Source organism: Zingiber officinale, chromosome 10B, assembly GCF_018446385.1.
Source record: "Zingiber officinale cultivar Zhangliang chromosome 10B, Zo_v1.1, whole genome shotgun sequence".
NCBI classification, from domain to species: Eukaryota; Viridiplantae; Streptophyta; class Magnoliopsida; order Zingiberales; family Zingiberaceae; genus Zingiber; species Zingiber officinale.
The window spans coordinates 90,723,485-90,739,288 of record NC_056005.1 but is presented as its reverse complement, the minus strand read 5'-3'; the positions used below and the strand labels follow the sequence as shown (position 1 = coordinate 90,739,288).

The window sequence follows — 15,804 nt, the reverse complement described above, 5'->3', positions numbered from 1 at the left end:
GTATTTTTTATTTTTTTTGCAGGTACTGACTTGACTGAGAGATTTCGTGATCAATTCAGTCCAATGCTTATAAGCAAGGAAACTTCAGTATCATCTTCTAATTCTGTTGTTATACGCATGCCTATATCATCAAAATGTAAGAGTGCAGAAGAATCTGATTGTTTGAAAGTAAAGCATATTTTTGACCAGTTTATGAAACATGCTTCTTCGGCACTTCTATACTTAAAGTCGGTTCTTCAGGTAAGAATGTCTTAAGTAACCAATAATCACATCAACCCCCTCTACATTGTCCCAATTTATATGTGCATTACTTCTTGCTGTGTTAGCTACTTCACTATTTCTTTGCTTGATTTTTCTTTTCAGTATATGGCTGTTAAAATTGACATTTGTATGAGTGACAGATGTTCCAATAATGTAGTCTAGATAATGACTATATTGGATTGATAGGATTGGCTAGAGAGGAATCAGCATGATAAAAGTCAAAGAATTATAAAAAATAAAATAAAATTGCATAATGTGTAAGATAACAAAAGGTTTAAAATTAACGTGTATTATATTTTATTCAAAGTAAAAAATTTCTTTAGAATATCAATTAGTTATCATTCTTTATACATCAATATCTGTAAAGTTCTTGTAAATAGATAATATAATATTCTTAATCAGATAACTAACTTAATTATTTATATTATTTATGTTAATGTGTAAGATAACAAAAATAACGTATCTAAAATTTATATTTTATTAGATATTAATATCAAAGTAAAGAATTTCTTCAGAATATCAATTAATTATCATTGTTTTTAAATCACTATGTTTAAAGTTATTTATGTAAATAAGCAAACGACAATAATAACAACCAAGCCTTATCTTACTAGGTGATGTTGGCTATATGAATCCTTTTACGTCATTGAACTTTATCTCCTATTATATTATGTAAATAAGCAATATAATAAAATTAATCAGCTAAATAACTTAATTATGTATATTATTTATATTAATTGACAAATAATAATAATAATTAATGATAATATTTTTTAATTAATCAAATAACTAATTAATTAATGTTTTTAATTTATAATTATTCCAATTTTGATGATGATATTTCATATAATATTATTATTTTTTTAATACTAATTAGTGTTATTAATCAAATATTTTAGTACCTGTTATGCATCATCCAAGTATCTATCTATTAATAATTAATCTATTGCAGATTAGAATGTACTAATTATTACTAAAATTAGTTACCTATTTACGTAATTCGTTACCTATTAGTAAATAGTTACAGTATGACAAGAGTTGTATTACAAGAATATCATCCTTTTACCTCTCTTGTGCAATGTGTATACACCCTCTGACTACCATGTTGACCTGTCTTGACTAATGATGTGTGGCAGGGGAAGCTTTAACGCTATATCCTAGATTTCCGCTCCACTTATATAGTTTTATTGTGAAAATTTATAGTGAGGCCACTGTATATGTTCAGGGTTACAGCTAAGTCTATAACAATTTCTTTAAAGCTTGCTTAAATTTTTTATTAAAACCTCGTCTTATTATAGATATACTCAAACTAGGACCTCTCACAGTTAAAAAATTGATTGGTCGTTGAAACAGAAAACGTAATGAACTACTCATGTTGTATCACTCTAAAAAAAATGATAATCTTTCTCGGCGTTTTATCCTCGTGAAAATTGGATTGGAGGCAATGTAAATGACTTATTTTCACAATGTAGCTTCATTAGTATTAGGATTAGTTTGCTCAATAGTTGTTTAAGTTAAACAAGCTTACATGTGACAATAAACATAGCATGTATTTGGCTTTTTCTTTTGATCAAGCCATTAGAGTTTGCTCTTTGTACTTTTCTAAGATATTAGATTCCTTCCCAAGAGTATAATAATCTGACGTGAATTATCTGTGGGGAGTTGCCTAATTTTGGTTCGTGTACCTGTAATTTGAAGGCGACCTAAATCATGACATCAGAAACATTTGCATAGGATGGCTTATAGTACCATAGAATCCTCAAAATTGCCTCCTAATAACCTTGACATGCAGACTCTAAAAATTCGCTAAGTACAATTGTGACAAATGAAATGTTAAGTCTAGAAAAAGATAATTCAATTCTCTGACCAATCTGGAATATTTTCCTTGATTAGATATTAACTCCTCTTCCCTGATACATAAGAGTGCCAAATGGTTTAGCACTTAGCATATCAACACCTTCAAGTATATAAACTACATGTACACCTATAACCGAGCAACCTCAATGCCTAGAAAATATATTAGGCTAGCTAAACCTTTAGTTAGGAAGTGTTGGTGGAGATACAATTTAAACCTCGTGATTCCTGTATCATGTTGTGGTAATACCATCTATATAAATAAGGAGAATAACTTAGATTAAGAGGCGATGCCAAAGACTAAATGTATATGAAGTATGTGATCATGCCAAATTGAATAAATGCATAACTGAATTTACCAAATCATACTTTGGAAAGCCACTTCAGCCCATTTAATGACTTTTCAATTACATCTAAGGGCATAGTCCTCCTAAGCAACCAACACAGGAGGTAGATCCATAATGACTCATCAAGATAATCATAAAGGAAAGCGTTTATGATATCTAGCTCATGTAGCAGCCACTTAGATACAACCTCTGAAATGTGTAAAAGACTATCTCAAAGCAATCTTGGTTATCAGGAAGCATCCGTATAGTTAGCATTATATATTCGAGTGTATGCTTTTGCTACCAATTGAATTTTGAGGCTTTTCTTCTTACAAAGGTAGGAAACAACCAGAGAAAGAAAGTGGTCAGAAAACATATCGCAAGAAAAATATTTGGACTGTGTATGAGTATTCAAGACAGATTTTGATCTTAGTGCTAACTGTTTTTAGAAATTTTTAACAAGTGATTAATCAAGGTGTCAAGTGTCCATTGGGAGTGCTGGTGTTGAATTAATTGTTGGTATCCAGCATAGGCTTGAACAGTGCAGAAGTAGTGCCCATTTTGAAAATTCAGGTGCCAATCATTGTGCAATATAAGATGATGGAATAGACTATGTTGTCGGCACAGAAAGCACCTTAGTTATCACCTATGGTGTGATAGTTAAGATGGAGAAAAAGAAGTGGACTTGAAAATGTTGCATTGATTGAAATGAAAGATTGATGTAATTCTAGATAACACTAGTGTCTTCTTTCAACTTAGCATTCTTATAAAAGACACTTAATAGATACATTATTTATCTTTGCTCCGGGGCCATATATATTTACACAAAGTAAGTGCGTCTGTTGGGAATTCAATTAAAGCCCACATTGAAAAGATATGGAAAAAATCATGTGTTTAAAAGGATGTAAGATATTTCCATTAGTGTGAGACCTTTTGGGTAGTGCCTAAGAGTAAAGCCATGAGGGCTTAAGCCAAAGTGGAAAATATTATGCCATTATGGAGATATGTGAATGTCCTTTGGACACAACATATGGTATTAGAGGCATGGTCTAAGACCAAATGCCATGTAGAATGACCGGATTCGGATGCTTGCGGGGAGACCCAGAGTAGGTCAGGATGACCGGATGCTCGCGGAAAAGGCCTGGAGCAGGTCAAGAGTGGTTGGATGCTTGCGGGGAGGCTCGGAGCGGTCAGGATGATTGGATGCTCGCAGGGAGACCCGGAGCAGACCAAAGATGACTAGATGAGCATGTCAGGGTGACCGGATGCTCGCGGGGAGGCTCGGAGCAGGTCAAGGTGATCAGATACTTATGAGGAGGGTCCGGAGCAGGTCAAGAGTGACTGAATTCTCATGGGGAGGCTCGAACCATAAGAGTAATTGTGGTCCTTCGTTTGAGAGGAGGATTGTCGGGATATAATCAAAGTCCCACATTGAAAAGAGATGGAAAAAATCATGGGATTAAAAGGATGTAAGATATCTCCATTGGTGTGAGACCTTTTTGATAGAGCCCAAGAGCAAAACTATGAGGGCTTAGGCCCAAAGTGGACAATATTATGTCATTGTGGAGATATATGAATATCCTTTGGGCACAACAACATCCAAACATTGTAGCCAAAGACTATTGTGGGAAAGAGAATAGAAAATGGAATTTCACACAAAGAACCAAAGTAGATATGTAATTCTAAGATTATGTGCAGCTGCATTTATATCCTTGGAGCAGTTGTCAGTTTCTACCTTTATATAAACATTACTATTAAAATTAATTAGGAAGTTCATATATTTGCAATATTACAATTAGGTCCTCAACAGTGCGTAACTTGCCTTATTACTTACCATTACTTTTAGTTGGCCTAGCAATATGCTGTTGAGGCACTAGATATTTAGTCAAAGATATCTCACTTTTATTTTGAGTTTCTGAATTTTGGATTCCAATCTATCCTATATTTGTTTAATTAGATGGTAGGAAAAAATTGGGAATAAACAATTGGCATTTTGCTTATGTACAGTTGATGCTGATATATTTTCTTCTCTCACCTGTTAATCAACTTAATATTTTCTAAAATATATCTCTTGTTAGTTTCTCATGTTATGGTGCTTGGTTACCCAATTTGTGGGTGAAACCATTACCCAATTATTTGTTTGAGGGGCTGGAATTTAAAATCCTCTGTTCTGCTTAGATATTGTTAAACTGCTGTATTTCTCTCAAGAGTCTCAACAATTGTACTTTTCAACTTTGAAGTCTGATTTCATAGTACCTTTACAATGTATCCACATTTGGCATACAACTTTCCTTCCCTGCTTCAGGTGTCCTTATCAACATGGGAGGAGGGGAGTTTGCGCCCAGCATTGAACTATTCTGTATCTGTGGATCCTTCTCCTACATTTTCGAGGAATCCATTTTCAGAAAAGAAATGGAGAAAGTTTCAGTTAACCAGATTGTTTAGTGGCTCTAGTGCAGTGACAAAGGTAAATGTGATAGATGTTCAGGTGATTAATGGTGATAGTATATCCATCGACAAATGGCTTGTTGTGCTTTGTTTGGGATCTGGACAAACACGAAACATGGCCCTTGATAGGTATGCTTTCAAGACTAAATTAATATTTTCAATTAATCAGGAGTATCATGGATTAACAATTTTATTTATTAGTCAGTACTCAATTATCAATGTAAGGAAATTTGTTAATAAGGGTTGTCAACAAGTTACCAAGTAGCTGAGTTAAACATATTTTTGAGAAACAAATATTAGATAAAGCTTTATTTTTTTATTTTTTTGTTGTTTACTAGTGTGGTTGTAACTGAGAGTTTTAAGCATCTATAATCTTTTTGCAAAAAGATAGAAGGGTTGATAGAGATGTTTTACATAGGATACAGATATGATGGTTGAAATGGAAGAGGACATCAATTATTCTTTGTGATTGTAACATACCTCTAGAGTTTAAAGGAAAGTAAAATAGTTATTAGACTAGTTATGTTATATGGAGTTTAATGTTGGGTTATGAATTGAGCACATGAGCAGAAGATGAGAATCATGGAGATAGTACGGTGAGCTCATAACCCACAGAGTCATCACTATATATTTGGAAGTAGATCATCACGTGGTTTCATAAGAGAACATTTAAATCCCTCATGGTTAGGGATTTGTTCATGATACTAGGATGGACTAGTATATGGGGGTGATGCTTAATTATTACCCTTAGATGAGGATCCTTGAGTTTGAGCAGTAAATTTGGAGATCAAATTTTAATTAGCGGGGGAGAATGCAAGATATTGGAGAAATAACCTTATTGAATTTTTTTGAGAATTTTTAGAATTTTTTCAGAATTTAAACAGAGTCTGTATAACATATTTAAGGGGATGAACCGATTAAGCTTAGAGAATGCATGTTTGGAATAACCATTTAAGAGAGAGTTAATTGAGGAATTAACTTAGGGTTAAATTAATTAAACCTAAGTATACAATAAGGTTACTATGACCTATTCATTGCCGATTCAGGCATACGAGGATGGAGAGGATAAAAAATAAGAATATTAGAGAGAAAGTCGTTTAAGATGGTACAAACATGTATTAGATATCAATAAATGCTCTAGTTAGGCGATGTGAGATTATGAAAAATACCCACATTAATCGAGGAAGGAGACGAAAGAAAACTTAATTAACAATGATAAAATATGATAAATTTATTTAAAATTTAGATGATGATATAAATAGGAGTTTGAGCCCAATGGTGTAAGAGGATGGATATAGCCGACCCCACTTAGTGGAATAAAAGCTTGGTTGTTGTTGTTTACTACCTTGGTTAGCAATGAGATATTTCAAAGCCATACATGACTTGGATAAGGTGCATCTGGTTTGGTTGAGTTGCAACTTATAGTGTCCTTGTTTTTTGAGTTAGACCATGTTAGCTTACTGGTCTGTCATCTCTGAATGATTGAAACTGAAAATTAGACGTGCTGAACTTGCAAAGCTTCAGAACTGAAGTTAGACAAAAAGGTCTCATTGAGTTTGGAGAATTAGGCGGTGCCAAATCTTTACTGTCCCAGGTGTACACTTCTACTTCTCGACCATCCCTCTACCCATCCTTATAGAGAGATTAAGTATATGACAAACTTCTATTGTTGGTTACTTAAAAATTAGTGTACATCAGTTGTCCTCTTTTTGACATATTTATATTATCGAACTAATACTTTTTATATTGTTTTATTTGTTTCTTAAGCATTTCATGATGTTTTACATGTTCGTATCTAGTTTACACAAATTTCACATGTTTTGGAAATTTTGTAGTTTTTGTCTTTTAAAACTCTGATTGCTTTTATAGTTTTCCTTTATTTATTTTAAAAATATTTTCCGTACTTTTAGTAGGTTTAGTATGTTATATGTTGTAGGGTTTGGAACATTCTGTACATCTCATTTGCCACTCTCATATTTCATCCCCTTTGTTTTGAAGCTATTTTGTACTGAGGTTTCTGAAAGTGACATTAATTATGTTTTAAAACTGTATTCAACTTTAATAAAATCTTGTGTGAACCATCAACAATGTGCTCATTTTAGTGGATAAAGGATATTTTAATCATCCAACAATACTAATTGGCAAACATCTACCTACCATTTGTTAGAATCATATTAAAGTTTTCATTCTCTATACATCCTATTTTGGAAAAAAAGAATTTGTTTTTTTCCCTTTGTTGTTGAAGAGAGAGATTGTTTTTCAGGAGGTTTCTTGCTTATGATTTGACACCTGTTGCTGGAGTTGCAGCTCATATATCACATGATGGAATACCTTTAAGTGCCCATACATCTAGCTGCATATTGTCTCCTCTTCCCACATCTGGAACTCTAAGTATGCCAGTCACTCTGCTTGGATGTTTTCTTTTATGTCACGATGGTGGACGGTATCTCTTTAGCCGTTGTCATGAAACAAACATGTCAGAGCGACAACTTAAAGCTAGTAATAGTATAGTTGAAGCTTGGAACAGAGAATTGATGTTGTGTGTTCGAGATGCATATGTTGAATTGGTTTTGGAATTTCAAAGGCTCAGGAAGGAACCCCTAAATTCTACAATTGACCCAAGCATCACAAGTGACTTGTGCTCTATTTTGCAGGTTTATGGTGATACGATTTATAATTTCTGGCCTAGGTCTAAACAACCATTTAATTCTTCTAAGGCACTTGTTGCTGTCAGTGGTAATTCATCTAAGAAAACTGAAGCAGATTGGCAAACTCTAATTGATCAAGTTATAAGGCCTTTTTATGCTCGCCTTGTTGATCTTCCTGTTTGGCAACTTTATGGAGGTAAAACTGTCAAAGTTGATGAGGGCATGTTTCTGTCTCAATCAGGAGGCGGAGATGATAGCAGCTTGCCACCAACCAATGTTTGCAGTTTCATAAAAGAACATTATCCTGTTTTTTCTGTACCCTGGGAACTGGTCAATGAAATTCAGGCTGTTGGAGTTAAGATAAAAGCAATCAAGCCTAAGATGGTTCGTGATCTTCTCAAATCTTCTTCATCTGTTTCACTTAGATCTATCAATACCTATATCGATGTGTTGGAATATTGCCTATCTGACATTCAACTGCAGCCGTCGTTGAATCTATTGATATCTGATGGATCAGCTGAGGGTAACAACTTGCAGATTGAAAATTTCACTCCCCCTAACACATTGGGGCATAGGCACAATCAAGGTGCTCCCCAGACTTCTGGTGGTTCAGGTGGTGATGCACTTGAAATCATGTCATATTTTGGCAAAGCTTTATATGATTTTGGGCGTGGTGTTGTTGAGGATATGGGGAGGGCAGGAAATACATTGGGTAGATCTTCTGCTGTGGGCATTGGTCCATATGCCGATAGGATACTCCCTTCTGCAGTTTATGAACTCAAAGGTACACCTTTTCCAACAGCAACAAATAATCTTGTAAGGCTTGGAGTTAATGAACTTTGGATAGGGAGTCAAGAGCAGCAATTGCTTATGCAACCTTTGGCTTATAGATTTATCCATGCACAATGTTTAGAAAGACATAATTTAACGGATATTCTCTCTGACGAGGATATCCAAAGGTTTCTGAAATTGAGAGGTTTCTCTGCCCACCTACTCTCTAGCAATCTGAGGTTTGTCTTTAATGAGCAATGGGTAAGTCATGCGATGAGCAGTAATAGAACTCCTTGGGTTTCATGGGAGAAGTATACTGAATCACAAGGAGATGGACCCACTCCCAAATGGATCCTACTTTTTTGGAAAACCTTCACGGCCTTAAAAGGAGAACTTTCACTTATATCTGAATGGCCTTTGATTCCTGCAATTCTGAATAAGTCAGTGTTGTATCGTGTTAAAGAAATTCACCTTGTTTTTGCACCACCAGTTGCAGATGTAGATCTTGGAAATAGAGCTTCAAACTCCAATAGTGAAGGGGAGGATTCATTGGCTTTGTCTGTGGCTATTCCACAGCTGGAGCAAAACAAGTATTATTCTGCATTTGAATTGACAAAGTCAAGGTATCCATGGTTGTTTGGTGTACTTAATAAATTCAACATACCCGTATATGATGCCTCCTTCCTTCATTGTAGTGTACCTGATAGTATTTTCCCGGCACCTTCTCAAACTCTTGGCCAAGTAGTTGTTTCAAAGTTGCTTGCTGCTAAAATAGCTGGACATTTTTCCATTCCTGCTGATTTATTCAATGAAGAGCGTGATAGTCTATTTAATATATTTGCTCAGGAGGTTAAATCATCCAGTGTATGCCCTTACAGAAGAGAAGAGATAGATTTGTTGAGAGAACTCCCCATATTTAGAACAGTTCTGGGTACATATACTAGGTTGTACAGCCCTGATCAATGCATCCTTTCTCAATCTGCATTCTTTCACCCACGAGATGAACTCTGTCTTTCTAATACAATGGAGGCAAATGCCTTTTTCCATGCTCTTGGAGTACATGAGCTAAGAAATCAAGATGTCTTAGTGAGATTTGCTTTGCGAGAATTTGAGCAGAAAACATCAGAAGAACAGGAAGATATATTGCTTTACCTTTACACCAACTGGCAAGAACTACAATTGGATGCGACTGTAATCAACTCTTTGAAAGAGACTAACTTTGTACGGAATGCTGATGAAAGTTCTTTAAAGTTATTCAAGCCAAGAGACTTGTTTGATCCTCATGATTGCTTGCTGGCATCAATCTTCTCTGGGGAACACAACCAATTTCCTGGGGAACGGTTCATTACTGATGGTTGGCTACGTATTTTAAAGAAAACTGGGCTTAGAACATCTTCTCAAGTTGATACCATACTGGAATGTGCAAAAAAAATAGAGAAACTAGGAAATGAAAACATTTCTCACAAGGAAGATCAAGATGATTTTGAGGTTGATTTCATAGGTAATACAAATGAAGTTTCCTTGGAAATATGGACCTTAGCTATTTCGTTGGTTAAAACAATATTTGAAAATTTTGCATCCCTCTATGACAACAACTTCTGTGAAAATCTTGGTAAGATTTCATTTGTACCTGCTGAGAAAGGTTTCCCAAGTATCAGTGGTAAGAAGGGTGGAAAGAGAGTACTTACATCATATAGTGAAGCTATCTTGTCAAAAGATTGGCCGTTGTGTTGGACTATTGCACCTATTCTTAGCATGCAAAATGTTATTCCTCCTGAATATTCCTGGGGAGCATTTCGCCTGAGGAGCCCTCCAGTTTTTTCTAAAGTTTTGAAACATTTGCAGGTGGATGAACACATTTAATATATGGAAAATTTCAAATTTATGTTTAAATATTTACAAATTTTAAATTGTGAGAAAATTGGTTTCAGGTTGTTGGAAAAGAGAATGGGGAAGATACCCTTGCTCACTGGCCGACATCAACGAACATTATGACAGTAGAAGATGCCTTTTCAGATATCTTGAAGTACATGGATAAGATATGGGGCACTCTCTCTTCTTCAGGTTTGAACATATAAATATAGTATATATTTGTGTGTAGCTTTGAAATAAATTTATTTGTTACCTTGAGCTTTAAAAACGATCTACTAGCTGATGAGTAGGATTTAAATTTATAGTGTTTCTGTTATTGTTATGTGGATTGTGCTGAAAAGTCCAAGAGATGCTTAAACATCTTTCCTGCATATCTTCTAAATTTAGCGATCTCTTCTGGAAAATCACAAGTTGGATTGTCTGAATGCAGTATAATCCACTTGTAACAATGAAATAGAGTAGTTCACAACAGATCCGTCAATACACTAAATAAACATTTCAGTGATTACATGGGAAATGAATAATTCAGAACATTGAGCTCAGAAGTCTTGAGGTGTACCGGTGGTCTAAGAAGTAATCTTCATTTACAATTGGGAAGATGTGGTTCATACTTAAACTAGTTTGCTGCAAACTTTTTTGTAAGTGAAAATGTCTATATTCAAAAAATATTCCTTTGGTCTTGTAAGTTTCATGATAATACATGCTTTGCCAATCAAAAGGGAAAGAAATCAAAGGAGTGGAAACACACAATCATTAAACATATTATTCTCAAGTATGATAATCTTTGTATATCAACTTTTGATAAGATCATGTTGCAGACATAAAAGCACTTAGAATGATGAGCATGCTCTCTCATGTCTCAAGAAAAGGGACCATGTTGATTATTTGTCAACATGATTATTTTTGCTTGGAGTTGACATAATATTTCCATTTTTTTCCCTATGTAAATGGTTTCTTAAAATATATTGGAAGAATACCAGGATCAATATATTTAGAACCTTAGTGAAACAATATTTTGTCTTTCATTCTTGATTCAATGTGTAAGTTGGTTGAGACTAGCTGTAAGGTTATCATTTGTGGATTTTGTAAGTTCAGAAACTTGTGTTTTAGTTTGATGCTAAATTAGATCGTTCAAATATGGAAGCAAGGTTGTTTTTTACTTCTTTTACACAACTGGAAGCTATCAATTATGAAAATTTAATAAATTGTGATGCAATTGTAGTTATTTTGTCCCTATATTCTTCTGGCAGATATTATGGAATTGCAGAAGGTGGCATTTGTGCCGGTGGCAAATGGAACTCGCTTGGTTACTGCAAAGTCACTTTTTGTACGTCTGGCAACTAACCTTTCACCATTTGCATTTGAACTTCCCAGTCTATATCTACCATATGTGAGGATCCTCAAAGAAATGGGAATGCAGGAGGCTCTTACTCTTTCATTTGCTAGAGAGCTTCTTCTAAACATCCAACAATCCTGTGGATATCAACGCCTTAATCCCAATGAACTCCGTGCAGTAATCACAGTTCTCAATTTTATGTGCCTTGAGGTTTCTAATTCAATGTCGAATGAGCTTGATTGGCTATCCGATGCAATCATCCCAGATGATGGCTGCAGGCTGGTCTTGGCAAGATCCTGTGTGTATGTTGATTTCTATGGATCTCAATTCCTTAGTAATATAGATACTTCCAGGTTAAGATTTGCTCATCCAGAGCTATCAGAGAGTATCGTTATGGCCTTGGGTATCAATAAAATATCTGACGTTGTCATTGAGGTGAGAGAATTGCTTTTGTGCCAGTTTTTATACTTGCTAATAAATTTACAAGTTTGAATTGGAACATTTGATGTGTTCTTTATGCAGGAATTGGATGAACCAGAACTACAGATTATTAGCCAGATTCGGGGTGTGACACTTACGAGGGTGAAGGAGAAACTCTTGAGCAAATCGTTGCAAGAGATAGTGTCTATTTTTATGAGCAACATAGCCCATCACTATCCCACACTTGAAAGCTTAGGCTTTCTCCAAATAAAGCATCTAATGGAACTTATTGCTGAAAAATTGCAATTTGCTGAACAAATTCACACTCGATTTCTTTTACTTCCCAAATGCCTGGATATTACACGCCTAACCAAGCAGTCCTCAATTGCTGAATGGGAAAATAGTATGAAGCATCAAACTCTCTGCTTCATTGACAAATCAATGGATCATATTTTGATTGCAGAACCACCATCCTTTATGACAGTTTACGATGTGATTGCAATAGTCGTAAGCCAGGTTTTTGGGGCACCAGTAACTTTGCCATTTGGGCCACTTTTTGCCTGCCCTGATGATTCAGAGAAAGCAGTTCTGAGGGCACTAAAATTAGGTTCTGAACATGGAATTGCTAGAAAGGAAAGTAAGACCAATACTTTAATGGGAAAAGAATTATTATCTCAGGATGCTCTTCAAGTGCAGTTCCTTCCACTTCGACCATTTTACTCAGGAGAAATAATTGCTTGGAAGAGTGGAAGAGAAGGGGAAAAACTTAGGTATGGTAGGGTTCCAGAAGATGTAAAGCCATCAGCTGGTCAGGCACTATACAGACTTACTGTTGATACTGCCCTCGGAGAGACCCAAGTGCTACTTTCTTCAAATGTCTTCTCTTTTAGAAGTGTTTCTATGTTTGACGCTTGTTCCATGCCATCATCATCTAGTAGGGGTAGTGGAGAGGATACAAGGAAAAATAGAATGCTGCATGGACGTACATCCAAGGATTCTGGGAATGAGAAAAGAAAAATCCAGGTTAGCAGATATTATGTTGATTATCATGCATTATTTTATCTTAACCTAGCAAATAATGCTAAACTTCTTTCTTTATGCTAGAATCCAAAAGAGCTCCAGTACGGCAAAGTATCTGCTAAAGAACTGGTGCAAGCAGTTCATGACATGCTTTCAACTGCTGGAATAAATATGGATGTTGACAAGCAAGCACTTCTCCAAACAACTTTAACTCTGCAAGAACAGCTGAAGGAATCTCAAGTTGCCCTTTTGGTCGAGCAGGTTTGTCACAAACTATTCTTGCATTTTCTTTATACAAACGTGTATTCTAATTTTTAGTGGTAGGTCATTATGATCTTAAAAATGACAACTTTAAAGGATCATTCAAATGTGTATTCTAATTTTACGTGGTAGTTCATTATGATCTTAAAAATGACAGCTTTAAAGGATCATTCAAACGTGTATTCTAATTTTACGTGGTAGTTCATTATGATCTTAAAATGATAGCTTTAAAGGATCATTCTGTGCAATGCAAGTATTTCGGTATCTGGTTGAAACAGTTTTAAGTTTAAATATTGAATCAGGCTAACGCACTCAATGTTTGAACACTTTGGTACATTTGAAAGTAGCCAAGATCAACTTATGAGATTTGTTTGTTTCCACTTAGTTTACCTCCAAAATAATACTCTTATAGCACTTAGAAAGTGATTTGAATTAGAATTTTGAAGAACTCATTACAAAAGTATTATATCCTGATACTAAAACTAGTGTCATGCATCCAATGATAGTATTGGTTCTTGTAGTGTCCAAGTGAGATTAGCCCTGTCATTTTCCAAAACCTAGATTAAATAATGCTCCTAGGGCATGTCGTATGCGAATTAGTTTCTCAACATATCCATAAATATATCTTGATAACAATTGAAGGATGAACTTGCATTGACATAACTGAAATTGGTACAAAGATAGGTACATTATATGAGATACATCTCGGTTAAAACAACCCCAGCATTGCTCCTCTTTGTTGGTGCTCCAGTTGGTGTCATTTTCCCTTCCATCTCCTATCCTTTTACAATGTTTTATCTTCTACCCATGATCCACAAGTGGATTTGAAGGATAAGTGACTAGAATAGAATCTTCATGTTTTGATTGGTAAGTTGGTACCATAACACCTATGTCAGAATAGGCGAAAGTTGCATTTGTCAACGTTATCAGTATCAGCGGGTGGCCATGGTTCATTTTGACATTATTGATAGACACTTCAAAACATGAAAGACTACTGTCAAGAACCCTGTGCTATGAACAAATTGTTGCTATCCATCTCCAAAGTTTTAGTGCTGCTGCATTCTGACCCTTAGGCTGACATGTCCTAACCCAATTAATTAATTTCCCTTCTCACCGTCCTCATACATGAAGCCATGACCTAGCTTCTGTTTACTATAATTGATTTAATAAAATTGTTCTCTTAAATCATTCCTTACCGTATATAAATCTTCACATGATAATTTAACTGATTGAAAATGTGAATAATTAGCTTCACCCCATGCAACTGCAACAAAAGCTTATTTGAAGTTAGAAGGGAATTCTGTAATTTATCCTTGCTAATGGAGTGACAATCCAATCAGCATTTAAAAAATCATTTTTATGTTAAGAGTGGTCATTAACAGCATACATGGATGGAAGTTAGGCTAATGAAAATCTCCAAATACAAGGAAAGTGGATTCTCTGTTGGTCTTTTTGTTCGTTTTGGTTTGACGAGAAATATTATATTCTTACAGTAGATAAAATTATATGTGCCATCTAATTCGCACAAAACCTTTCAGGAAAAGGTCGACACTGCAGTGAGAGAAGCTGATACAGCCAAAGCAGCATGGTCATGCCGGGTGTGTTTGAGCGCGGAGGTGAACATCACTATTGTCCCCTGTGGGCATGTTCTATGTCAAAGATGCTCTGCTGCGGTTTCTCGGTGCCCATTTTGCCGTACCCATGTCTCCAAAACCATGAAGATCTTCAGACCATGACTGGTTCCTGGGGCGTGACACAGAAATTAGCTCATCTTAGTAAACACTGAAGGTTTCAGATGCTATTTATTATTTTTCCCCCAAAGAAAAATGCTTATAGAGCTGTTTGTTGGTAGTAAGCTTGCGGTTGCTTTCCTGGGAGAATCGTCTGCCAGGTGATCGAGTTAAAATCCCATTGTTCTCATAGTAACATTTATTGCCCTGTAATTATCTCCTTAAGCAGCGTGTAAATACATGCTCATTTCTATATGTTTTGTATAGTCAATCATCATAAGCTAGGCATTGATTGTTGGATTATGATGGAAATAAAATTGATAGTTGTCGATGCAGCATTTAGTAAGTTCTCATTTCGATGCAAAAACACCTGGACTGCCACATGGGCTCCCAATATGTATCAGGTATATCTTTTTTTTTTTTTTTTTTTTTTTTTTTTCCCTTTTGGCAATTTAACAAATAGCGCATCTAAATTTGTGAATAACGCATGCTATTTTTGTTTTTGTCAAAAGATGTTTTTTTAAAATGCACTCCCTATTTTATCTTTTTGATAATTTAATTTTTTTTATCATTTTTTTTTTCAATCATTTTTTTCTCTTTCCTTTCTCCTATATATGTAATTTCTTTTATTTTTTCCTTTCTTGTCCTCAGAGCGTATCGCAGGCGGTGGACGGATGATATCTCTGGCATAATGGTCAGGAGTTGACTCTCAGGAACTGATGATTTGAAGTTTATCTCGTTATGCGTCTATGACCTGTGTACCTGCATGAACCTCTTTCCATATCTGTGGGGCCGGTATTAGGGGATCGCTAAGATAGCGGATCTATTTTTTTTTTCCTTTCTTTTGTTTTTTCATA

The 15,804-nt window shown here is 35.2% G+C and overlaps 1 protein-coding gene across 1 annotated transcript in view; it reads left to right on the top strand.

Annotated features, from left to right (window-relative positions):
- The window catches only part of LOC122030402 (sacsin-like), a 31,967-nt gene extending 16,674 nt beyond the window's left edge, over nucleotides 1-15,293 (top strand). Inside the window, exons 6-13 of the mRNA XM_042589607.1 lie at nucleotides 23-240; nucleotides 4,747-5,018; nucleotides 7,153-10,153; nucleotides 10,240-10,372; nucleotides 11,431-11,951; nucleotides 12,039-12,959; nucleotides 13,041-13,217; nucleotides 14,756-15,293. Of these exons, the coding sequence (XP_042445541.1) occupies nucleotides 23-240; nucleotides 4,747-5,018; nucleotides 7,153-10,153; nucleotides 10,240-10,372; nucleotides 11,431-11,951; nucleotides 12,039-12,959; nucleotides 13,041-13,217; nucleotides 14,756-14,953 (5,441 nt within the window). The 3' untranslated portion in view covers nucleotides 14,954-15,293. The remainder of the gene's footprint in view (nucleotides 1-22; nucleotides 241-4,746; nucleotides 5,019-7,152; nucleotides 10,154-10,239; nucleotides 10,373-11,430; nucleotides 11,952-12,038; nucleotides 12,960-13,040; nucleotides 13,218-14,755) is intronic.
- The last annotated feature ends 511 nt before the right edge of the window (nucleotides 15,294-15,804 follow it).